Source organism: Phascolarctos cinereus, unplaced genomic scaffold (genome assembly GCF_003287225.1).
Source record: "Phascolarctos cinereus isolate Bilbo 61053 unplaced genomic scaffold, phaCin_HiC Scaffold_2;HRSCAF=192, whole genome shotgun sequence".
Taxonomy (NCBI): Eukaryota; Metazoa; Chordata; class Mammalia; order Diprotodontia; family Phascolarctidae; genus Phascolarctos; species Phascolarctos cinereus.
In genome coordinates, this window is record NW_027555625.1 from 347,653,953 (window position 1) to 347,677,553 (window position 23,601).

The 23,601-nt window shown below is 38.1% G+C and overlaps 1 protein-coding gene across 3 annotated transcripts; it reads left to right on the forward strand.

Annotated features, from left to right (window-relative positions):
• The first annotated feature begins 333 nt into the window (after window positions 1-333).
• CUNH5orf15 (chromosome unknown C5orf15 homolog) lies at window positions 334-22,579 on the forward strand. Of its 3 annotated transcripts, none has more exons than XM_078150366.1 (4): window positions 334-544; window positions 15,679-16,223; window positions 20,098-20,246; window positions 22,391-22,579. In XM_078150366.1, exons 1-3 carry the CDS (start codon window positions 385-387, stop codon window positions 20,227-20,229), a joined length of 837 nt encoding a protein of 278 aa, XP_078006492.1. In that variant the 5' UTR covers window positions 334-384; the 3' UTR covers window positions 20,230-20,246; window positions 22,391-22,579. The 3 variants fall into 3 exon arrangements, with proteins under 3 accessions (XP_078006492.1, XP_020846835.1, XP_020846834.1); XM_020991176.1 differs by having other exon boundaries at window positions 20,098-20,231; XM_020991175.2 differs by having other exon boundaries at window positions 20,098-22,579.
• Window positions 22,580-23,601: the final 1,022 nt, after the last annotated feature.

Below are 23,601 nucleotides of genomic sequence, written 5' to 3' on the forward strand. Positions count from 1 at the left end.
TCTAGGCAACATCTAAGCCTCTCAAGTTGGCAAAAGAGCTAAATGCCTGCGTTGGCAGGAGCTTGCTCACTCGGAGTACCAATGAAATCACAGGTGCACTGCCTATGCCCTCCTGATAACTCCCTGCTCGACCTCGGGCAAGTCTTGCCCCCTCCTGTGGCCCTCAGTTTCCGCGTCTCTAAAATGAGGGGCCAGGAACAGGGGAGCTCTTGGATACCTCCCACTCCTGCCTGCCCTAGGGCGCCCCTAGCAGTTCCAAAGCCTCCCAGCCTCGTCCTCGGGCCTCGGGGCGGGAGGGGCCCCGCCCTGCCGGCGATGACGTCACCACGCAGACGACGCAACCCTTAGCAACCGGCGTGCAGGTCGGCTCCGCCCGTCCCGGCCATGGCTTCTGTTCCCGCCCGCAGGACCATGGAGGTGGCGCTGCAGGAAAGGCCGCCGCCCCGGCTCCGCGAGCCTTTGCGCCGCCGCCCCGACCTCCCTGCCCGGGCCTCGCCTCTGCTCCTGCTGCTGCTGCTGCTCGTCCTCCCGGAGCTGCTCAGCGGTGAGGGCCCGTTGAGCTCCAGGCAGGGGTCTGGGTAACCGAGGCCTAGCGGCCGGCCTGGCCCGGAAGGTGTCGGGGCCTGCGGCGCCCGGGCCTGGAGGGGGTCAAGGGTCATCGACCTGGGGGGGAGGAGCCGGGGGACTCGGGGGAGGGATCTGTGAGGAAGGGCCCTGGAGTGCCTGGGGGAGACTTGAGGAGGGGACAGGAGTGACTGGGGGAGTGTCTGTAAGGAGGCGGCGGGAGTGATTTGGGGGGCTCTGTGAGGAGGGGGCAGGAGTGACTGGGGGACGCTGAGGAGGGGGCAGGAGTGACTGGGGGACGCTGAGGAGGGGGCAGGAGTGACTGGGGGAGTCTCTGTAAGGAGGCGGCAGGAGTGATTGGGGGGGCTCTGTGAGGAGGGGGCAGGAGTGACTGAAGGGGGGGCTCTGTGAGGAGGCGGAAGGAGTGATTGGGGGGCTTTGTGAGGAGGGGGCAGGAGTGACTGGGGGGCTCTGTGAGGAGGGGGCAGGAGTGATTTGGGGGGTTCTGTGAGGAGGGGGCAGGAGTGACTGGGGGGACTCTGAGGAGGGGGCAGGAGTGACTGGGGGAGTCTCTGTAAGGAGGCGGCAGGAGTGATTGGGGGGCTCTGTGAGGAGGGGGCGAGTGATTGGAGGGGCTCTGTGAGGAGGTAGCAGGAGTGACTGAAGGGGGGAGGGGCTCTGTGAGGAGGGGGCCGGGATGCCTAGGGGAGGGGCCCAGGGACCAGCTGAAGCTATTGTAATGCAGAACATTATTTTACCATTTAGGTAGTAGAACCCTGTAGGCCATGGAAAACTCCAAATTCCTTAGCCAGACCCTTATCTGGCTGCTCAGGCCACAGCCCTCAGATCATATCTCTGGAAGCCTCCTTTGTAAGAAAGTTTGCAGAGCATTATCATATCTACACAGAGGGAGAAGGGTGTCCTTGACCAGCCAGACTTCAAAGATCCATCCGCCTCCCTGTCCTGTATACTCCCTATATAAACCCTAGCTCGACCCCTGATGGGGGCTGCTTGATTTGGATGTGAATATCCCTGGCAGCCGCGCGCTAATAAAGTCCACAATTTAAAATTAACCTGGGTGGTCAACTCGCTAATTTTTCGGTATAACACTATGTGGGGGAGGAGAAACCTGAGGACCAGGGTACCTGAGAAGCTTGGGGTTGGGGAGGGGGTCAAGCCCAAGAGTGACTAAGGAAGGCTGGGAAGGAGGGTTTGGGGTCTTAGACTGTGAAGCCAGGGTGCAAATCAGACAGTGTCTGGAATAACTGAGGCTGTGTGTGTAGGGCCAGGGGAAGCAGGGCAGGGGTGCTTGTGGAGTTTTTTTGGGTAAAGAGGTTTAGGATGAGGAGTCACGTTTAGTAGGAACAGAAACTTGGGACACTGAGATCTGGAAAGAGGGACTAGGACATTGGTGGTGGCCGCTGCGATTCTGGGAGGAGGAGCTATACCCCTGTCCCTGCCAAACCCACAAAGGCCAGAAGTAAGTTAGGTTGATACAATAGTCAAAACAGATAATGGGATCTTGAGCTACATCAGAGAGCCATAATTTCCAGGAAAAAGGAGGTAACTGTCCTCATCAGACTGTACTTGGTATAGTGTGTTAGAAGGACAGAGGAATGGTGTAAGGTTGGGGGGGGGGAGCTGTGAGGGTACTGAAAAGTCACTGGGAAGATTAGAAAATAAAACTGAAGAGCATCTGTGGGATGCCCTGAAGAGAAGGGATACTCAGGGTTGTCTAGGGGATTGAAGAGTTGGTGTAGTTGAATTGAGGCTTGGGTATAGCTGAAAAAGGGGGGACTAGGGAATGGGGTGATGGGAGGAATTGAAGGGAAATTACATCACTAAAGGGAACTTAGAAGTAAGGATAGAGAAGTGTCACTTTTGGACATTTCTTTCCCTTACATTAAGCCTAAATAAATTTGCTTCTTTGTAACTTTTACCGATGGTTTCTAGTTTTACCCTCAGGTCAAAGAACAGACAGTTATAATAACTACCACCTTCTCTCTAATTTCCAGCTTATCATTGTCCTTTCTAAACTGTGGAGCACATGAATGAATACTTTGGGTCCTGGGTGGGAACTGAAGAAGGGCTGACTGAGGCAACTGAGGAATGGTTGGGGTTCACTAGAGAATGTGATAGTTGGGGAATTGAAGAGTTGGAGCTCTGGGACTGAGCAGTAGGAATCACTCTTTGGGGGGGACTGAAGAATGGCTGTTGGCAGGGAGTAGGGGAGATTCAGAGCCTCTAAACAGGGGGGATTGAAGAGACGAGACCTTAGTAACTCATATGAGTTGTCTTGCTAAAGAGCAGGGGCTACTTTAGACAGGGGGAGAGAAAATGAGAAATGTCTTTGTGGTAGAGAGGACTTGAGAATATTGGGAGGATGGTTTGGATATGAGCAAACTTGCTGTGTATAGGAAAAGTTACTTCACAAAAGTTCAAAGGTGAGATGTTTTGGTGACTGAAGTTAAAAGGACAAAGAAAGGGTCTAATGTTGAAGTGCTGCATACATGGCCCTCTACTTCTGCAGGGGCAGTTGTTTCTCCTTAACCTTTGATCCTTGTCTTTACCCTGTTGTCCAACTTGATTTTTCAAGGACCATTATTCTAATAAATACCAATGAAAATAGAACTTTGTAAATGAAGCACAAGATGTGAATATAAATGCTATATGAAAAAAACAACCAGGAATATCTGCAAATTGTGGCATGAGACTTTGGGGGAGAAAAATAAATCAATCAACCAATTAATCATTTGTGAAATTGAACAAAACCTTTCCTTCCAGGACAGAATGGAGTTTCTGAAGCATGATCTGCTTGTACTTCCCAAGCCTTTTTGGGTTATCAGTTAGGAACAACAAAGGGGTCAGAACAGCTGTACTTGCTTGATACTGTCAGAAGACAGTCACCCACCTACCCAGCAGCTCTGCCAGGGCAGAGACCTGGATGGAGTTTCCCAGCCTGAAACTAGAATCTCAATTCAGTTTAACAAGCCCCTTATTTAAGCACCTACCACATACAAGGGAAAATATGCAAGGAGCAGACCTTGCCTAAGATTAGAGACAATGGGCAGTTTTCAGGTTCTACTCTTCACTTCGACACTGCATCATGTCTCTGATTGAAGCTCTTTATCCCTGTTTCTCAAATGATGCTAGTCAGATTATCCTTTTGGGTTACTAAATTGTGTGAGAAAAGCTGTTTTTAAATGTGTATTTTCTGTGGGAAATCTAAAGAGAAATGGTCAGGTTTCTCTTAAGAGAAACTCAGTTCTTCTAGTCAGTTAGTGGAAATTTTCCTGGGTTAGATTTGATCTTAAGTGCCCCTTTCATCTCATATTTTAGTTTGAAGGAACCTCAAAATAGAACTGCCATCAAAATAAATGAGCTTATTCATTTAGAAGGAAGCCCAAAATATGGACATGTAAATTTTATGAAGAAAGGCAATTTTATGTAAAGACTGAGTAAGTAAACATAGTTGTGCCATAGCATAGATACCCAGAACATTAGAATTGGAAATGAGGAAAGGTAAGAGAGATGACTTGAGCAATTTGTTGAGTTGTTTCAGTCATGTCCAGCCATCTTTGTAGCTACATTTGGGGATTTTCTGGCAAAGATACTGAAGTGGTTTGCCATTTCCTTCTCCAGCTCATTTTGCAGATGAAGGAACTGAAGCAAACCGTTAAGTGACTTGCCCAGGGTTACATCACTAGTAAGTGTCTGAGGCCAGATTTGAACTCAGTCCACCTGACTCCAGAACAGGCACTCTATCCTGTGTCACCTAGTTTGTTGACTTGAGGAATAAGGAATATTAATTGCACCTATGGTACAGTCCCTAGTACAGAGAAATCCTGTGTGAGGAAATTCTACCAATGCAGATCATCACCTTCTCTTCAACTTAAAATAGAGTGTTTTGTAGAACACTGATTCTTTAGGTGATTGCCCAGGCTCAGGAAATATGTCTCAGAGGGGAAGATTTGAACCCAGGCTTTCCCAGCTTTGAGGCTTGGTCTCTGTTCATCCTGCTATGCTACCCATTTATATTGAGGCCATTTCTCTGATTTGTGCTATCATGGTCTGAGTTGGTAGCTATAGTTTCAATTGAATAATACTTCAGATAAGTTAAAGGAGTTTTGGAGTATTAGACCTAGAAGGGACAATTTCTAGTCCATACCACAAATTTTACAAACGGGGAAACTGACGTCCAGAGTGAGAAAGTGACTTTTGAAAGTGTACTGCTAGTTTGTGGAAGAGCCAACACTAGGTGTTCTGACTTTACAGATTGAGTTTAGCATTTCCTGTTTGGATAATCAGGCAATGAACAAGCATTGTTAAATTTCTGCTTAGCACCTGGTATTGCACACAAAGACAAACTTTAACTTGTCCCACCCTCAGCTATTCTAACCAAAGGACAAGTACACATGAAATTATATTCAAAATAAATCCAAGGCAATTTTATGGGAGAAGGAGGTGATATTTGAGCTGAACTTAGAAGGAAATTAGGATTCTGAAATGCAGCAGTGAGGATTTAAAAAAGTTGTTTTATTTTTTCCCTAGTTAACATGTAAAAACATTTTTTAGCATTCGTTTTAAAAAATTTTTTTCAGTTCCTAATTCTCTCCCTCGTTTTGCTGCCCACCTCATTGAGAAGGCAAGCAATTTTATATAGGTCGTACACTTGTGGTCATGTAAGACATATTTCCATGTTAATCATGTTAGTTTTCTTTTTTGGTGAGACAGTTGGGGTTAAGTGACTTTGTGCAGGATCACACAGTAAGTGTTATGTGTCTGAGACTGGATTTGAATTCAAGTCTTCCTGACTCCAAGGCTGCACCACCTAGCTGCCCCCATGTTAGTCATATTGTGAAAGAAAACACAAAAATGAAATAAACAAGAAAAATAAAGAAAAAATATGCTTCAATCTGCATTCAAACTCTATCAGTTCTCTGTCCAAAGATGGATAGCATTTTTCATTATAAGTCCTTCAGAATTGTCTTGAATCATTGTATTGCTGAGAATAACTGAATCATTCACAGTTGATCATCATACAGTATTGCTGTTATTGTATACAATGTTCTGGTTTTGCTAATTTTATTTTGCTTTAGTTCATTTAAGTCCAGGTTTTTCTGAGAGCATCCTGCTTATCTTTTCTTCTTTTTTAATTAATTTATTTTGAATTATCAACAATCACTTCCATAAGCTTTTGAGTTTTAAATTTTCTCCCCCTCCTTTCCCACCTCCCTCCCCAAGACACACACTGATATCTGCTTATCTTTTCTTATAGCACAATAGTATTCCATCACAATCATATAACAACTTTCCATATTCCCCAACTGGTGGATATCCTCTCAATTTCCAATTCTTTGCCACTGCTGAAAGAACTGCTGTAAATATTTTTGTACTTATGGGTCCTTTTCGTTTTTTGTTTTTTATCTCTAGCTTACATACCTAATAGTGGTATTGTTTGGTTAAAAGGTATGTAGGTTTTATAGCCCTTTGGGCATAATTCCAAATTGCTGTATAGAATGGTTGAATCAGTGTACAACTTCAGCAGTGCATTAGTGTCTCAATTTTCCCACATCCCCTTCAACATTTATCATTTTCCTTTTCTGTCGTATTGTTAATAGGTGTAAGGTAGTACCTCAGAAGTGTTTTAATTTGCATTTCTCTAATAGTGATTTAGAACATTTTTTTCATGTGGTTATAGATAGTTTTGATTACTTCATCTTGAAACTGCCTGTTCATATCCTTTGGCCATTTATCAATTGGGGGTCTTATTTCTATAAATTTGACTCAATTCTCTGTGTATTTGAGAAATGAAATCATTATGAGAAACTTGCTGTAAATTTTTTTTCACAGCTATGATTACTGTATATTTCCTTCCATCCTATTTTCCTTATTTATCCTACTCTATCCTTCCACCCTATTCATTCTCAAGTGTTTTGCTTCTGACTTTTACTTCCCTCAACTTGTCCTCCCCTTCTATTATCCCCTCTCCTTGCCTTCTCTATCCACTTCCCCTCCTACTTTCCTGTAGGGGAAGATAGATTTCTGTACCTAACAGAGTGTGTGTGTTATTCCCTCTTTCAGCAATGTCCAGTGAGAGTTTCATTCATAAGATTCCTACCTCCCTCATCTTTCTTTCCACTATAAAAGCTGCTTTCTCGCTCTTTAATGTAAGATAATTTATCTCATTCTAGCTCTCCCTTTCTCCCAGTTCATTCCTCTTTCCTACCCCTTAGTTTTTTTTAGGATAATCATCCCATCATATTCAACTCATACCTGTGCCCTATGGCTATGTATACTGCTAACCACCCTAATAATGAGAAAGTTTTTAGGAGTTAGAAGTATCATTGTCCCATGTAGGAATGTAAACAGTTTAACCTTATTGACTCCCTTATGATTTTTCTTTCTCGTTTACCTTTTTATGTTTCTCTTGAGTCTTGTATGTGAAAGTCAGATTTTCTATTCAGCTCTGGTCTTTTCGTAAGGAATGCTTGAAAGTCCTGTATTTAACTGAATTGTACTTTAATTGTACTTTTCCCCCTGAAGGATTATACTCAGTTTTGCTGGGTAGGTGATTGTTTGTTGTAATCTTAGCTCCTTTGCTTTCTGGAATGTCATATTCCAAGCCTTCTAATCCTTTAATGTAGAAACTGCTAAATCTTTTGTTTTCCTGATTGTGAATCCATAATATTTGAATTGTTTCTTTTTGGCTGCTTGCAGTATTTTGTTCTTGACCTGGGAGCTCTGGAATTTGGTTATAATATTCTTGAGATGATTTGGGGATTTCTTTTGGGAGGTGATTGGTGGATCATTTCAATTTCTGTTTTACCCGCTGAATCTAAGATATCAGGGCAGTTTTCCTTGGTAATTTCTTGAAAGATGGTGTCTAGGTTCTTTTTTTTTGATGATGGCTTTCAGGTAGTCCAATAGTATTTCGATGATCTTTTCTGGATCTATTTTCCAAGTCTATTGTTTTTCCAGTGACATATTTCACATTTTCCATTTTTTTCATTCTTTTGATTTTGTTTTATTGTTTCTTGATATCTCATGAAGTTGTTAGCTTCCACTTTTACCTAATTCTAATTTTTAAAAAATTTATTGTGATTTATCAACAATCACTTCCATATGCTTTTGAGTTGAAAATTTTTCTCCCCCCCCTCCCCAAGACAGCGCACAATCTGATATAGGCTTTACATTTACATACCATTAAACATATTTTCACATTAGTGAGGTTGTAAGTAAAAATTAAAACCAATAGGAGGAACCATCAGAAAGATGAAACAAAACTCAACAGAAGGTAAAAATAAGTGATAGTGATTGGACTTCCATAGTTCTTTCTTTGGATGTGGACAGCATTTTCCATCCTGAGGCCTCTGGAGATGTCTTAGATCCTTGTAATGCTGAGAAGGGTTCAGTTTAACAATATTAGTCATTGTATAACGTGGCTGTTATTGTGTACAGAGTCCTCTTGGTTCTGCTCACTTCACTCAGCATCAGACCATATAGGTCTTTCCAGGTTTTTGTGAAGTCAGCCTGTTCATCAGTTCTGATAGCACAATAGTATTCCATTACATTCATATACCACAACTTGCTCAGCCATTCCCCAATTGATGGGCATTCTCTCAATTTCCAATTCTTTGCCACCACGAAAGAGCTGCTATGCCTAATTCTAATTTTTAAGGAAATATTTTCTTCAGTGAGGTTTTGTACCTTTTCTGTTTGGCCAGTTTGGCTTTTTAAGAAATTCTTCAGTGAATTTTTGTACGTCTTTTTCCATTTGGCCAATTCTGCTTTTCAAGGCCTTCTATTCATTGGATATTTGTGCTTCTTTTACCATTTGGTTTATTCTGTTTTTAAGGTGTTATTTTCTTCAGTATTTTTTTTGTGCATCCTTTACCAAGCCATTGACTCTTTTTTGATGATTTTCTTGCTTCACTCTCATTTTTTTCCCTAATTTTTCCTCTCCCTCTCTTACTTGATTTTTGAAATCCTTTTTGAGCTCTTCCATGGCCTGAGACCAATTCATGTTTTTCTTTGAGGCTTTAGATGTAGCAATTTTGACTTTGCTGTTTTCTGAGTTTGTATTTTGATCTTCCCTGTTACCATTGTAACTTTCTATAGTCAGGATCTTTTTCTACTGTTTGCTCATTTTCCCAGTCTATCTCCCTTCCTTCCTTCCTTCCTTCCTTCCTTCCTTCCTTCCTTCCTTCCTTCCTTCCTTCCTTCCTTCCTTCCTTCCTTCCTTCCTTCCTTCCTTTCTTCCTTCCTTCCTTCCTTCCAACAGGTATTTATTAAACACCTGCTATGTGCCAGGCATTGTGCTAGGTGCAGGGTATACAAATGCAAAAGTGAGACCTCCTTGCCTGCAAAGAGCTTACATTCTACTCTGATCAATGATATAAAGTTCTGAAGGCAGGAGTGCAGTGTGTAACATTGTTTCAAGTCATCTGAGGATTAAACCTACAAGTTTACTTATTAGTATTATTTCTAGCCTATTTCTTGACTTTTAACAAAGTGAGGCTGTGCTTCTGGAGTGGAGGGGGCACTGTCCCAAGCTTCAGGTTTTTTGTGCAGCTTTTTTCAGCAATAATTCTGGGAACCGATAAGTTTTCAGTTCTAAGGTGGTATGATCTACGGAGAGTTGCACTCTCCTGGCCTATGTTGTGGTCTGTGATTGACCACAGGTACCCATTTCCACCCTGGAATTGAGACCAGGATCCCTGCTCCCCTATTGGCCACAAGTTCCAGTGTGCTAGTACTTCTCCTTGCCCTGGGACTGAGACCTAGGACTACAGCTCAGATCCAAGTATGGGCAAAGCAACAAGAGTCCTACTCCTGGTGCTAGCAAAGGGACCCCTGTTATCTTCTGACCAGTTGTCTGACATCTCTTCTATTTATGGGATGAGAGATCTGGAAACTCAACTGCACTTACTGATTTAGTCACCTCCAATGCCTAGTGCTGGTTTGCTGGGATGTGGCCTGTGCTGGCCTGTACTCTTGTTTTACCCTGTCCTTTTGTGGGTTCTGCCACTCCTGAATTTGTTTTGAGGCATTGTTATTTTTTAAAATTAATTTATTTTGAATTATCAACAATCACTTCTATAAGCTTTTTGAGTTTTAAATTTTTCTCCCCCTCCTCCACCTCCTCCCCAGGATGTCACGTAATCTGATATAGGCTATACGTATACATTCCTATTAAACATTTTCACATTAGTGATGTTGTAAGTAAGAATTAGAACCAGTAGGGGGAACCACCAGAAAGAGGAAACAAAACACAACAGAAGAAAAAAAATAGCAAATAGTATGCTTGTATCTGCATTCAAACTCCATAGTTACTTCTTTGTGGATAGCATTTTCCATGAGGAGGCCTTTGGAGATGTCTTAGATCCTTATATTGCTGAGAAGGGCTAAGTTTATCAATATTAGTCATTGTACAACATGGCTGTTATTGTGTACAACATTCTTCTGGTTCCACTCACTTCACTCAGCATCAGACCATATAAATCTTTTCAGGTTTTTCTGAAGTCAGCCTGTTCATCATTTCTTATAGCACATTACATTCATATACCATAACTTGTTTAGCCATTCCCCAATTGATGGGCATCCTCAATTTCCAATTCTTTGCCATTGAGGCATTATTTAAAGGTGTTTGGAGGGTTTGAGGGAGAGCTCAAATGAGTCCTTGCCTTTTCTCTGCCATCTTGGCTCTGCCCAGCAGTGAGGATTTTAACAATTTTAATATAAATAACTTTACTCAACAATTCCATACTGTTCAATCCGATTGAGTCCTAAGCTTTATGGTTACCACCTGAAGCATGCTTTCAACCAACTGTGACACACAAATTTGAGTATTTACGTAAACAGTGTATCTGTTAGACTGTTAATATTCTTTGTGAAAGTTTATGAATGACTTGATTCAATATAATGTCTGACATATTACTTTACAGTAATTTAATAGATCCTGGCAAGTCCTACTGAGTTGAATATGGGTCTGGTAATAGGCTGCATACTTGTTTTGCCAGATCAGACTAACTTAAGTTCAGAGAGACACATCATTAGTTTGTACTTTCTAGCTTCAGCAGCTTTTATGGACTGTTTACACAAATAGAGCGTTTATGCATTGGTTGGGGGAGTGAATTTTCACACCAATGAAATTATATATCCTTGAAGTATAAAGCAATTTAGTATAAATATTTAGTTGGTTGTTTAATTTCTAGATTTTGAGTTGTAGAGTTTATAACTTTGAAAGTATAAAATTCCAGTAATTCCCATAGTAATTCCCTACACATTGATAACTGCTGAAAATTTGACCACACATTTTATGTATGTACATGACTGTGTCCTAAGTAAAATCTTAAATAAATAGAACTTTAGCTTTTTTTTTTTAAGAGAAGAGAAACTACCTCCTGATGCAGCCCATTCTACTCACTGGTTAGCTATAATTTTCAGAAAAGTATTCTCTGACATCTGCCTGTATTTGGCTCTGCAACTTCTACTCATTGTTTCTGGTTCTGCCTTCTGGGGCCAAATAGAACAAACCTAATCCTTCTGCTACAGGGCAAACAGCCTGATAGTTTTCATGTATTTGAAGATGTTCCCCCTGAGTCTGGGGGTGGGGCATTGGGAGAAGAAGGTGACAGGTATTTTGCATAGCTGCCATACTTGTAACAGTACAGAGAACTAACAAACAATAGTTTCGACATAATTTGCATCATCAATATAATAGAGGACAGGTTATGACGGGCTCACATTGCAAGTTAATTCAAAGAAAAAATTCAGTAAGCACTTCTTGTGTACGTGGCATAGTTCTAGGGGTTGGGTATGTAAAGACAAAAAAAAAAGGAACAATCTTTGCCCTCAGGGAACTTACATTCTAAGGGAAATCATAACCTTATTCTGGACGCTGAGTTGGACTTTTTGTAGCTTTGGTGAGAGTGAATACCTAAACCTATTCTGTTTACTTTTTCCAGGGCTACTAAAAAGTGATGGTAGACTTACATACTTATACCCAGTAGCATATAATAAAAAATGACAGGTCAACATTTTAAATGTGCCAACCTTGAAAAATAATAAAGATATAACATGCATTCTAAATATCTGTGATTTTCCAGTAGCTCCTGCCACAATGCAGGTTGTAGCCCCTCTTTGTGGTTTCATGACTTTACCATTACTTGGCAGACCTGTAGTATTGAACCTACTTGGTGAGGCTAGTCATTGGACAGTATGTGCAAAGTTTGTCCTTTGCCCATATTCAAAGACTTTCTAGTGTGGTGTGACCTGCCAGAGCTCATGCTTCACTGGTTAACTTCACTGGGTAACCTCCATGCTTCAAAGTGATATCAGAGCTGTTCTACTCTGAGTACCCCTTATTTTCAAACCTCCTGCTTCACAATAGCCACGCGCCAGTCTATGCCCATCCAAGACAGTACTTTGGTGAAGGAAAAGGGTAGTATGTGTAAATATAGCATGTGCTGTGGTTTTTATCATTGTCTTATAATTACAGTGTCTTTTTGTAGAGTTGGCATATAATAAGAATAGAGGGAAACACTAAATCTAAAGAATTGTAATATTTATATGTAGTGTCTTGGATACTAACAGCTTCAGAATGTAATTGTGGTTGATTGCATCATAATTATCCTTTTGTCACTTTGGCCTCTTCTGGGGAAGTAATAGAACACATTGCATGACTTTTTTTTTTCTTTCCCTGACAACATTCATCTGCTGTATTAAATGCCTACTCTTGCAGCATATTCTTCTAGGTGTTAGAAGAGACATAAAGTTTAACCTCTCACAGGGATTACCATGCAATAGCAAAGATATCTACATAGATAACAGTAATATACAACATCACTTGGAAAGTGCGTCTATTTAAAAACAAAGTGCAGTGCAAAGTCTAAAGGGTCAGGTAATATTTTTGGCTTAGAATGATGTTACTGAACTATCGTCAATTAGATATAGATTTTAATTTCTTTAGCTTTAAAGATGGAGTGATGTTCTGTCATTCTCCTATCTCCTTACCCAGAAACTCTTGTCAGTAGTGGCACTTATTTTTGAGACAGCAGGTAGTTATGGTAGATAACATGGAATAAAACATGAAGGACAAAAGGGTTGCATTAGATAGTTGTTAAGGTCCCTTTCAGCTCTAATGATTTGTGATACAGCTTATTATCTTAGCCTCATTAACACTGTGTTTGGGTAGACTTTAAGTGATGTAATTTTTGATTGCTTCACTTTAAGTTGCCAGACTTCAGATTTATGATTTCTAAGCCTGGCATGGTTAATAGTAAGTTTTCTGTGAAGTACAATGGGACAAGGACCCCATTTTACTTATGGTGAAAAATTCTTCTATTTGTGATTTATCAGAAAAAAAGATAGTGTTTTACATACATTATACTTTCAGTTATAGGACTTGTCTTTCATTTGGAGGATATGTTTTGTTTATGGGACCTTGCTTCTTTGCTTTGTCAATCTTCTCTTTCCTGGAGTGTGTTGGTAATTGTTTTTCTTTGTCGGGGAGAGAATGTACAGGCACACACATTTGTGAGTTTAATCTACATTAACACTTATGTTTAAACAATCTACAAAATAATCATACCTTGATTTGTAGAGATTGCCTTTCTGAGTTATAGATGCTACGCTGAAAATTTAGAAATCAGCAGACCAGACTGAGCTGACTCCAGTACACCTCTGCCTCCTTCTCAGAGGTGTGTATGTGTGTGTGTGTGTATGTGTGTGTGTATATATATGTATATATATATAGATATAGATATATATCTATATATATACGTATATATTTATATATACACACATACACAAAACCAAATCCCCACATTGACTTTGTAATTATACATACATGCACATATGTAAGTGTACACATAAGTGTATATATGTGTGTAGATATATATCTATATCTATATCTATATATATCTCATATTGTACCCTGAGCATATCACCTATCAGGAGATGGGTGATGTGTCATTTTGATCCTTTGGAATCATGATTGGTCATTGCATTGATCAGAGTTCCTAAGTCTTTCTTTCATAGTTTGTCTTTACAATGTTATTTATATAAATTGTTCTCCTGCTTCTACTCACTTTACTCTGCATAAGTTTATAAAAGTCTTTCTCACTTTATTCTGCATTGATTTATACTAGTATTCCCAGGTTTCTCTGAAATCATCCCTTTCATCATTTCTTACTGTACAGTGATACTGCATTATGTTCATATAGTATAATTTGTTCAGCCATTCCCCAATTGAAGGGTACCCCCTTAGTTTCCAGTTCTATGCCACCAAAAAAAAGCTACTATAAATATTTTAGTATATATAGTTCCTTTTCCTCTTTCTTTGATCTCTTTGGGGGTATAGGCCTGGTAGTGGTATCACTGGGTCAGAAGTTATACACAGTTTAGCAGCTTTCTGGGCATAATTCCAAACTGCTTTCCAGAATGGCTGAACTGGCTCATAGCTCCACCAACATCAGTAATATACCTGTTTTCCTTAAGCCTCTCCAAACCAAAAGCTTTTTAATTTTATGTAATCCAAATGCTCCATTTTATCTTCTGTGATCCTCTCTACCCCGTTTAGTCATGTACTCTTTCTCTTTCTGTAGATATAAAAGGTATTTTTTTCCTTGCTTCTCTCATTTGTTAATGATGTGACTTTTTATATCTGTCATTTAGGTCTTATTTCCGTAAACAGAGTAAAGCCTTTAAATTAGTGCTCCCCAACTTTGGGATTTTAGATTTTAGAGCTTTCAAATAAATCCAGAAATCCATATGTGGAACCATATATAAATTTAAAATGTTCATTGCTTTAATAAGATGTCTCCTCTATGAAAACTGCAAAAATAACACCAGACATATCATTAAAATGACTCAGTGGAATATCTAAGCAAGCATAGCTTATATAGCCCAAATATCTTAATATATATTATAATTTTTCTTGTAATTAATAAACTATAAACTCATTTTCAGCTAACCAGATTCATAGTAGCTTATTGTTTTCTCAGCCAAGAAGAGATATTTAATAGCACATTCATTCTGTGGGTCTGTGAAATTTTGTTCAAAAGGGGTCTTAATGGAAAAGGTTGGTTACCTTGCTCTAGGATAGGTATTAGTCTCCTTTTAAAAGTTGTTTGGGGTCTGTTTGAGCCCTCTTCCCTTCCTCCTATTTTGGCAGGTTTTTCTGCATTTATAGATAGCAGGGCAGGTTGGGGTCATCCTGCCCTACATCTTTGGAGATTTAATGTTTTCTCTCTTAGAAGCCACTAATACAGTACATTGATATCTGACAAAGCAATTATTATACTTTGGATAATTGTTTCTAATAAATTTACCTAAACTTTTTGTGAAAACAATTTGGGTACATGTTGGTTGGGGAAAGGCTGAACAAATTGTGGTATGTGAATATAATGAAATATTGCACTGTAAGAAATGTGGAATATGAAGATTTCAGAGAAACTTGTATGAACAATATAAAGAAAGTAATATAATTTAAAGGAATGTAATAGTAATATAAAGGAAAATAATGTAATGCATGTAAAGGAAAATAATAGTAAAAGACTCATGCCAGTACATTGACCAATCTTGACTACTGAGGACTGGTAATAAAACAAAACAAAGCAAAAAACAACATTTTTCCATCTTGATAGGAGAAATGGTAGATTACAGCAGTAGAGTAAGTCATGTGGTGTCAAGGCATGTTTGGTGTGTCAGCTGGTTTTGCTTTACTTCCTTGTTAGAAGAGTTTTATTGTGGAGGAGGAGGTAGACTACTGGAAAATAACAGTGATATAAAAAAAGAAACAGAATAACACTAAAAAAATTAGCTTCCTGTTGGCTGTTCAGAGAATCTTTAGAGCCTTATTAACTAGTTCTGGTCAATTAACTTTACAACTTCAAGGATATGTGATTTAATGAGTTCTTTCCGCTAGGCAAGTAAGAGGCATCAGAATAGGACTTTAGTGGAGGCTGGACAGTTAAAGCTATAGCAATTTAGTAAAATGAATAATGTAATAAGAAGCCTATGAGAAATATAAATAAGTAATGCTTTCAGTCTTGTGCATATGAAAGTAGACTTTACAGTTTAACGTTCCTTATTTTTCATTTGTTTCAGCTCAGGAGAATCGAACATCACCAGTGACTGTGAAACAATCCTCAAACACCGTGGAAGCTGCGTTATCAAATAGCCTGCCATCTGCTAGCCACACCAGACTTAATGTTTCCATCACCAGTGCCCCAGCCCTTGTGCCCAGCTCAGAGAAAAATGAAGTGAGCACATCTGTAGTCTCTCCATCACCTGCTACCATGCCCCAAATGGAAGCTGATATTACTGAAGATACTAGAATAGAGGAAGAGGAGCTTCTTACACTGAACAGTTCTCCATCTGTGGGCAAGGATGCTTTGGACACTGGAGATTATGGAGAACAAGACTATGACTGGACTCCCAATACCAGAGATGATACTGATGAGCAAGTGCAAGAAAATACAGGTTATACAGGATTTGAACAGACTGTTAATCTGAACAGCTTTCATGAGATAAAATCCTTTAAGTCTCCATCATCAGATATAGAAGAGGAGGACGGCCATTTCTTTTTTCATCTCATCATTTTTGCTCTTTTGATTGCTATTGTTTATATCACATATCATAACAAAAGAAAGGTGAATTTGAGAATTTTCAATTTTTTCCCAAATACTGTTGAATATTGAGTTAATTACTTGTGTTTTGGTCCTTGTTGCCTACGTAAAGTTTTATTTCTGAACAGATTTATTTCCCCTTTTGGTTCATATGATTAATACTTTGGTACATCTCCATAAAAGAGTATTTGAAATTATAACTATTTTCTGACTAAATTAATTTTAATCAGAAAATGAAACAGTAGTGCCAGGAAACATGACTACTCTTGATAGTAACATTTTTGCAAGTGAGAACAAGGTTAATTTGGCAGTGGAATTTGAGGATATCTAATCAGCAATCTACATATCTGGATTCCAATCTTGTATGTGTGTGTATTAAATCTGCATAGCTCAGTGGTGACATGTTTATACTTTTGATTGAGAGTTAAATTAGATCCTTAAAGAGCAAATTAAGTAGATTTTAAAAATAATGTTTTCTATATAAACTGAGTGTGGACTGTGCTATGGAATTCATTTTCTTTAAAAGTATTTAACTTTTTTTTGCCTGTAAATTTACTTTGGCACTTCATTCATGACTTGTTTTATTTCTTTTTTGAAGAACGGGTTATTTAAAATATCTATTTCTTGTTTTGTTTTTGTATTTTATATTTTTGCAACTCATTAATTTCCTTTGAATTCCCAATATTACTGGCATGTAATCATGTTAATAGTTTCTGATGTTTTTGAAATTTCTTTTTTTGTTTGTTTGTTTTTGGTTCAGCAATGGGGTCAAGTGACTTGCCCAGGGTCATGTAGCTAGTAAGTGTTTGGTCTGAGGCCGGATTTGAACTCAGGTCCTCCTGAATCCAGGGCCAGTGCTCTATCCACTGTGCTACCTAGCTGCCCCATTTTTGAAATTTCTGTTGTGAATTCTTGTTCATTTCTATTTTAGTAATCACTTTGCTTTCTCTTTTTATCAAGTTGTCAAATGGCTTATTGATTTTTTGATAGCTAATAGCTTTTAGTTTTGCTTATCAATGCTTTAGTCATTTTATTTTCTCTACTTTTTAAGATTTCTTTTTTTTTGCTCGTTTTAGGGTTGCTAATTTGTTTATTTTTTTCTAGTATTTTTAAGTGCATTGATTCACTCTATCATTATTATTATTATTTTTCTGTTTTATTAATATAGGTTTTCAGAATTACAAAATTTCCTTTGATTGTTTTAACTGTGTCCTAGATTTTTTTTTTCTTATATTTTCTTTATTCATTGCTAATTTGATTGGGTCATGCTTGTAAGGAGACTGGGGGCTGGATCCATGATTTCATTGGTATAAGGCACTCCCAGATAAGGAAACTCTCTATTAATCCATCTTCACTGGAACTTATAGTTTTAGAGAGTTGTTTAGAGCACTGAGAGGGTAAGTGATTTACCCAGAGTCACACAGCCAGAATTATCAGAAGTAGGACTTGAACCCTGGTCTTCCTGGCTTTGAGACCAGCTCTTTATTTACTATGCTGTGCTGTCTTTCTGCCTATAAAAGATAGTTTATTATATCTTTTTTTTATATTTGTGTGTGATTTCTTTTTGTTTTAGCATATCATAAAGATCTGTGGGATGCTCATATGCTGGGTGTCCCAAAAAGTCTTAATTCAGTTTTAAGCTATTAAAACTTAATACATTTTAATAGCTTAAAACTGCACTAAGATTTTTGGGACACTGAATATGTCTATAATTTAATATTCTTGTTTAAAAGTTATCATGGGTCATTCAAGTCATTGAGCAAAGTTCCCTTCTTGTTTATCCTTTAGTTTCATCTAAGAGAGGAATGTTAAAGTCTCCTGTCAATGTTTTCTTTTTCGGCTAGGCAAGGGGATTAAGTGACTTGCCCAGGGTCACACAGCTAGTAAGTGTTACGTGTCTGAGGCTGGATTTGAACTCAGGTCCTCCTGAATCCAGGGCCAGTGCTCTATCCATTGTGCCACCTAGCTGCCCCACAATATTGCTTTTTTTTTTCTCAGTGAGGCAATGGGGGTTAAGTGACTTGCGCAGGGTCACACAGCTAGTAAGTGTCAAGTGTCTGTGGCTAGATTTGAACTCAGGTACTTCTGACTCCAAGGCCAGAGCTCTATTCACTGTACCACCTAGTTGCCCTACAGGTTTGTCTAACTTCATTTTTTTTTTGAGGCACTTGGGGTTAAGTGACTTGCCCAAAGTCACACAGCTAGTAAGTGTCTAAGGCTGGATTTGAACTTAGGTCCTCCTGACTCCAAGGCCAGTGTGCTCTATCCACTGTACCACCTAGCTGCCCCCAGCTTTTCTTTTAAAAATTGAGTCTATGTTATTGGGTGCATGTAAATTAATGTTGGTTTTTTTTATTGTCTATAGTATTTTTAAATATAATATTCTTTTTTTCTCTCTTGACTTTATTAATTTTTATTGATTCTTTATTTGAAATCATTATTGCAGTTCTTGCTTATTTTAGTTATTTGAAACACTCTAAATATCTACGTTTATGTGTGTATACACAAAATTTAGTGTTATGTGTATACATACATAGATATTTACAGAGTGCTTCAAATGTCTAAAATGTATACATAGACAAATGACTAAAAAATGTATACACAAAATGTGTGTGTGTGTGTATGTATATATATATGTTTATATGCACACACACATATACTTTCAGCACATAGTGGATTTTGATTTTTTATCCATTCCTTGTGTCTTTTTCTTCCTATTGTGGAATTACATGATAATTTTACATGTAGGGTTATAATTATTAAGTGTGTGAATTTTTAAAATGAGCTATTTACATAAATATATAAATACACATACATATATACATAATAGAAATTTGCTTTCCCTTTTAGGTCAGCAATTAGTCTCTTCCATTCGTTTTGTTTATAATAATCTGAATTGGGTATCTTCCCCTCAACTTCCCTCTCTCCCGTTATCCTGACTAATCCCAAATTCCTTGGATATACTTTTATTATTATTGTTTACTCTCTCTTTTGTTTATTTAACTTTTCCCTTTCTTACTAAGATAAATCTGTCAGTACCTTCCATGTCAGTGTTATTACTTTGCAATGGCCTTTTCTAATAAGGGTTATTTTCCTTCTGTTTCTCTCTTACATTTTGTCCCTTGAATCACATAGAATTAGTTATTTCTTGATGGAGGAATAGTGTAGAGAAGAAACTGTTCCATAACCCTAGTCCCTGGGATCCAGTCTTATTTTTTGTCTATTTCCTTCATGCCAAGGCAAATATGCATAAATGATCCCAACCTGTTCTGTCTTCTCCAAGCAAATTTCCTCTTCTGCCGTCCCCATTCTGCTGCTTCCTTGCTGCCTACAAATACTGCTATCTCTCCTCTATCTTTGAGAAACCCTCACTTGATTCAACTGTGTGTTTTTCTAAGTGTTTCATATAACTAGTATTTTGGTTGATTAGTACAATAAGAATGGTCTTTTAAGTTTAAAATACAGTTATAGAAAAACAGTTTTCTTAGCTGTAGAGCAGAAAGATTTCAAGTTTTGTTTCTGGCTATTTACTACTATTCAATATGTATTTATTTATAAAAACAATTTTAGGCAGGTCAGATTTAAATATCAAAATTTATACTAATATAATCTTTTTTTTAAAAGAACAGAAGGGGCAGCTAGGTGGTGCAGTGAATAGAGCACCAGTTCTGGATTCAGGAGGATCTGAGTTCAAATCCAGCCTCAGACACATAACACTAGCTGTGTGACCCTGGGCAAGTCACTTAACTCCATTGCCTAGCCAAAAAAAAAAAGAAAAAAAAAGAACAGAAGATACCATGTTATTATTAGAGAGACAGAGGTTTTGTTAGTTATTTGAAGCTCTACTTTCTACTTCTATTTAGTCATCTGCTCATTTAATAATTTTGTTTTCTTTCAGATCTTCCTAATGGTTCAGAGCAGAAAATGGCGTGATGGTCTTTGCTCCAAAACTGTGGAATATCATCGACTAGATCAGAATGTTAATGAAGCAATGCCTTCTCTGAAGATTACTAATGATTATATATTTTGAAAGTACTGTGATCTGAGGTTACTTATTTAGTCATTTTCTTTGTCTGACTTTTTATATCATATTATGCAGATATTTGCCATAAACAGTTGGTACGTAAATGAGAGGTTGACCTCTCATTTTGTCATGGTAATTTGGAGATAAGGGATGCTTATAATGTTTATCTTTATTATTTTTTCAGCTGCATTCAGATCTGATACTGAAAATGTGGAGCTAAATATTATCTTGTGTACCCTGTTTTTTTAGATTTATTTATCTTGTATCCTCTGAAAGTGCCAGTGAAGCTAGTTTTTAAGTCCCTCAGAATGTTTATGTAAATTTTCAATAGTCTGGCATCACTGCAGTAGTCTCTTTGGTAGCCAAATATTGAAGGTTTTTTTTAAAGCACAAATTTCCTTGTGCTATCAAACTAATATAAATGAACATAGCAGATATAATGCCTTGCATTTAAATAGAACTTTTCTTCAGGAAAAGTACTTTAGATATTTTTTAGAGGACTTCTGCAATACTCTTAGGCAATTGGGAATGCTCATATAGGCCAAGAGTTCAAGTTAGTGACGCACCAAATATATTGAAACTTCTGGTGTGACGGACTTTATACTTGCAATTTCTTCACTTAATTGTTAAGGAGATGTAATTTATCTTTTGTGTTATTGAATTAAACCTAGAATTAGAAGTCTGAGTCAGATGTAAAATATATGAGGTACCCAATGATTAAAAGTCATTGGCTTCTTCAGAGTTCCAACGTTGACAGTTCAGTGGCAAGGAATGGATTATCATGAAAAATGTTGTACTTGTTAGGTGGTTATTTTATAATAAGATTAAGATGGGAGATGTATCAGACTGCATCTACCCACATCTATCATATTCAAATTATACTTGAATTAAATCACATAGATTTTTGTGGGTACACCGACCTTTTTTTTTCTTTAAGTTTGTCATCTTGTTCACAGATACAGAAAATGACTGATTTTTTTTTTGCATACCTTTTAGTGATGGTCAAAATTGATTACTATGTAAAGAAAAGTGATTTGAACTGAAGGTGACTCATAAGAATCATTGTATGATTTTTTTGGGGGGGAAGATGTCCTCAGATATATTTTAAATTTATTAAGCATGGGAATAATCAGTGGGCTCTCTTATCTACTCAGATGAAGCAGTTCAGCTTACTTCCTTCAGTTAAACATTTTACTCTGCTAGTACTGAGAAAGTGAAGCACAAATGTCATTTATCAGAACTATTTTCTTGCAGTAATTTTTATCATGTTCGAACTTGCATCATTTAATATTTTGAATTTTTAAAAATAAATAGTAAGAATGTAAATCTGTGATGTCACAGTAACTTGTGTCATGTATAGCATTTCAGCATATACTTATGTTGCTGTTAGGAAGCAATAATTTAGTTGTACATAACCAGGTCAGATAACTTTGTAAAACACTTTACTGTTAATCAGACTTTGTAAAGTGTGATAACCAGTAAATTAAACTCCTAAATACTATTGGTCATAGTGTCTCAGATAATCTGGAGAAAAACAACAGCTCAGTGACTTGGCTTCAGACTGAGTTTATTACAGAGTATTTTATTCTGTCTAATAATAGCAGGTATTTGACCTGCTAAATGAGTTTGTTGTTATTGCTTCAGACTCTGACTTGGTTCTTTGTGGGGGAAGTATCTGTAAGTCAGTGTAGGAATTTCTGCTTCTCAACTTCATAGTTTCTTCAGACAAAGCAGGGGACCATTCCTGCTTGACTTCTCAGGTTCCTTTTTTTCAGCCCAGGAACACACATGATAACTGAGCCAAATATAAGTTAAAAGGAAAGCAAAAAGTTCTAAATAGAGTCTACAAGTTTCACTAGATGAAGAGTACCAGATAGTCAATAAGTATCCCTGAAGTGGGGTGAGGTGGGAAGAAAGGAAGATCAGACTGACATGAAAAGAAGTACTCTGCAGCTACTTAGTTAATCTTTATTGAATTGAATTGAGGCTGTCAAAATTGGTGCATTTCTACCAGACTATTACATGGAGCAAAACATGTACTATACATTGTGGCATATAAGCCCACCAGTCTGTCCCATGTGTTATCTAAATTAATGGCAGTTCTTAAGTTAGAAATGAGCACTCAAATCTATCTTGACCATATAAGTTATTATTCCTCCCTTTCCAGTTCCTCCTCCTCATTTGCAGGCCCAGATCAGGTGCCTGCTTGAGAAGGTTTACAAGGAAGACCTAAGGAAAAAACAGCTGTCCAGCAGAAAGTGAAGCAGATATCAGAGGAAGTGCTGAAATCATTGAGCAGTGATGCTGAGAGGCATGGTGTATCAACAATGCAAATAAAATTCTAGTTTTGTTATAACTTTGTATTTTGGATTTTTCCTCTTTTTTTTTTTTTTTGTAGAAAGGCACTCATAGGCCAAAAAAGGTGGATGGTTACAAGTGGAAGACTGTATATGTTGTTTCCTAAAGGAACCTCAAAGTTCCTTAGTAAGACAATAGCTGTTTGTTTTAAACTTTCTGTCCAGGCAAGGCAAAGGGTTGCTATCTTTTTTTACCCATCCAAAAATTATTTATTTATTTTTAGTTTTCATCATTCACTTTTTTTTTTTGATGAGGCAGTTGGGGTTAAGTGACTTGCCCAGAGTCACACAGCTAGTAAGAGTTATGTGTCTGAGGCTGGATTTGAACTCAGGTCCTCCTGACTCCAGGGCCGGTGCTCTATCCACCGTGCCACTTGGCTGTCCCTCAACATTCACTTTTATAAGATTTTGAGTTCTAAATATTTCTCCTTCTCCTCCTCCTCAAGATGACATTCAGTCTGATATAGGCTTTACATGTACAATCATATTAAACATATTTCCACATTAGTTATGTTGTGAAAGAAGAATCGGAACAAAAGGGGAAAACCACGAGAAATAAAAAAACGACAACAAAAAAAGAAAATAGTATGTTTCGATCTGCATTCAGACTCCATACTTCTTTCTCTGGATGTGAATAGCATTTTCCATCATGAGTCTTTTGAAATTATCTTAGATCATTGCATTGCTGAGAAGAGCTAAGTCTATTAAAATTAGTCATCACACAATGTTGCTGTTACTTTGTACAATGTTCTCCTGGTTCTTCTCACTTCACTCAGCATCATTTCAAAGTTTTTTCAGGCTTTTCGGAAATCCGCTTGCTCATCATTTCTTATAGCACAGTAGTATTCCATAATATTGATATACCACAACTTGTTCAGCCATTTCCCAATTGATGGGAACTGAGCCAAATTTATAAGAATACAAGTCATTCCCCAGTTGATAAATGGTCAAAGGATATGAACAGGCAGGTTTCAGAGGAAGAAAGTAAAGCTATCTATAGTCATGAAGAAATGCTGTATAA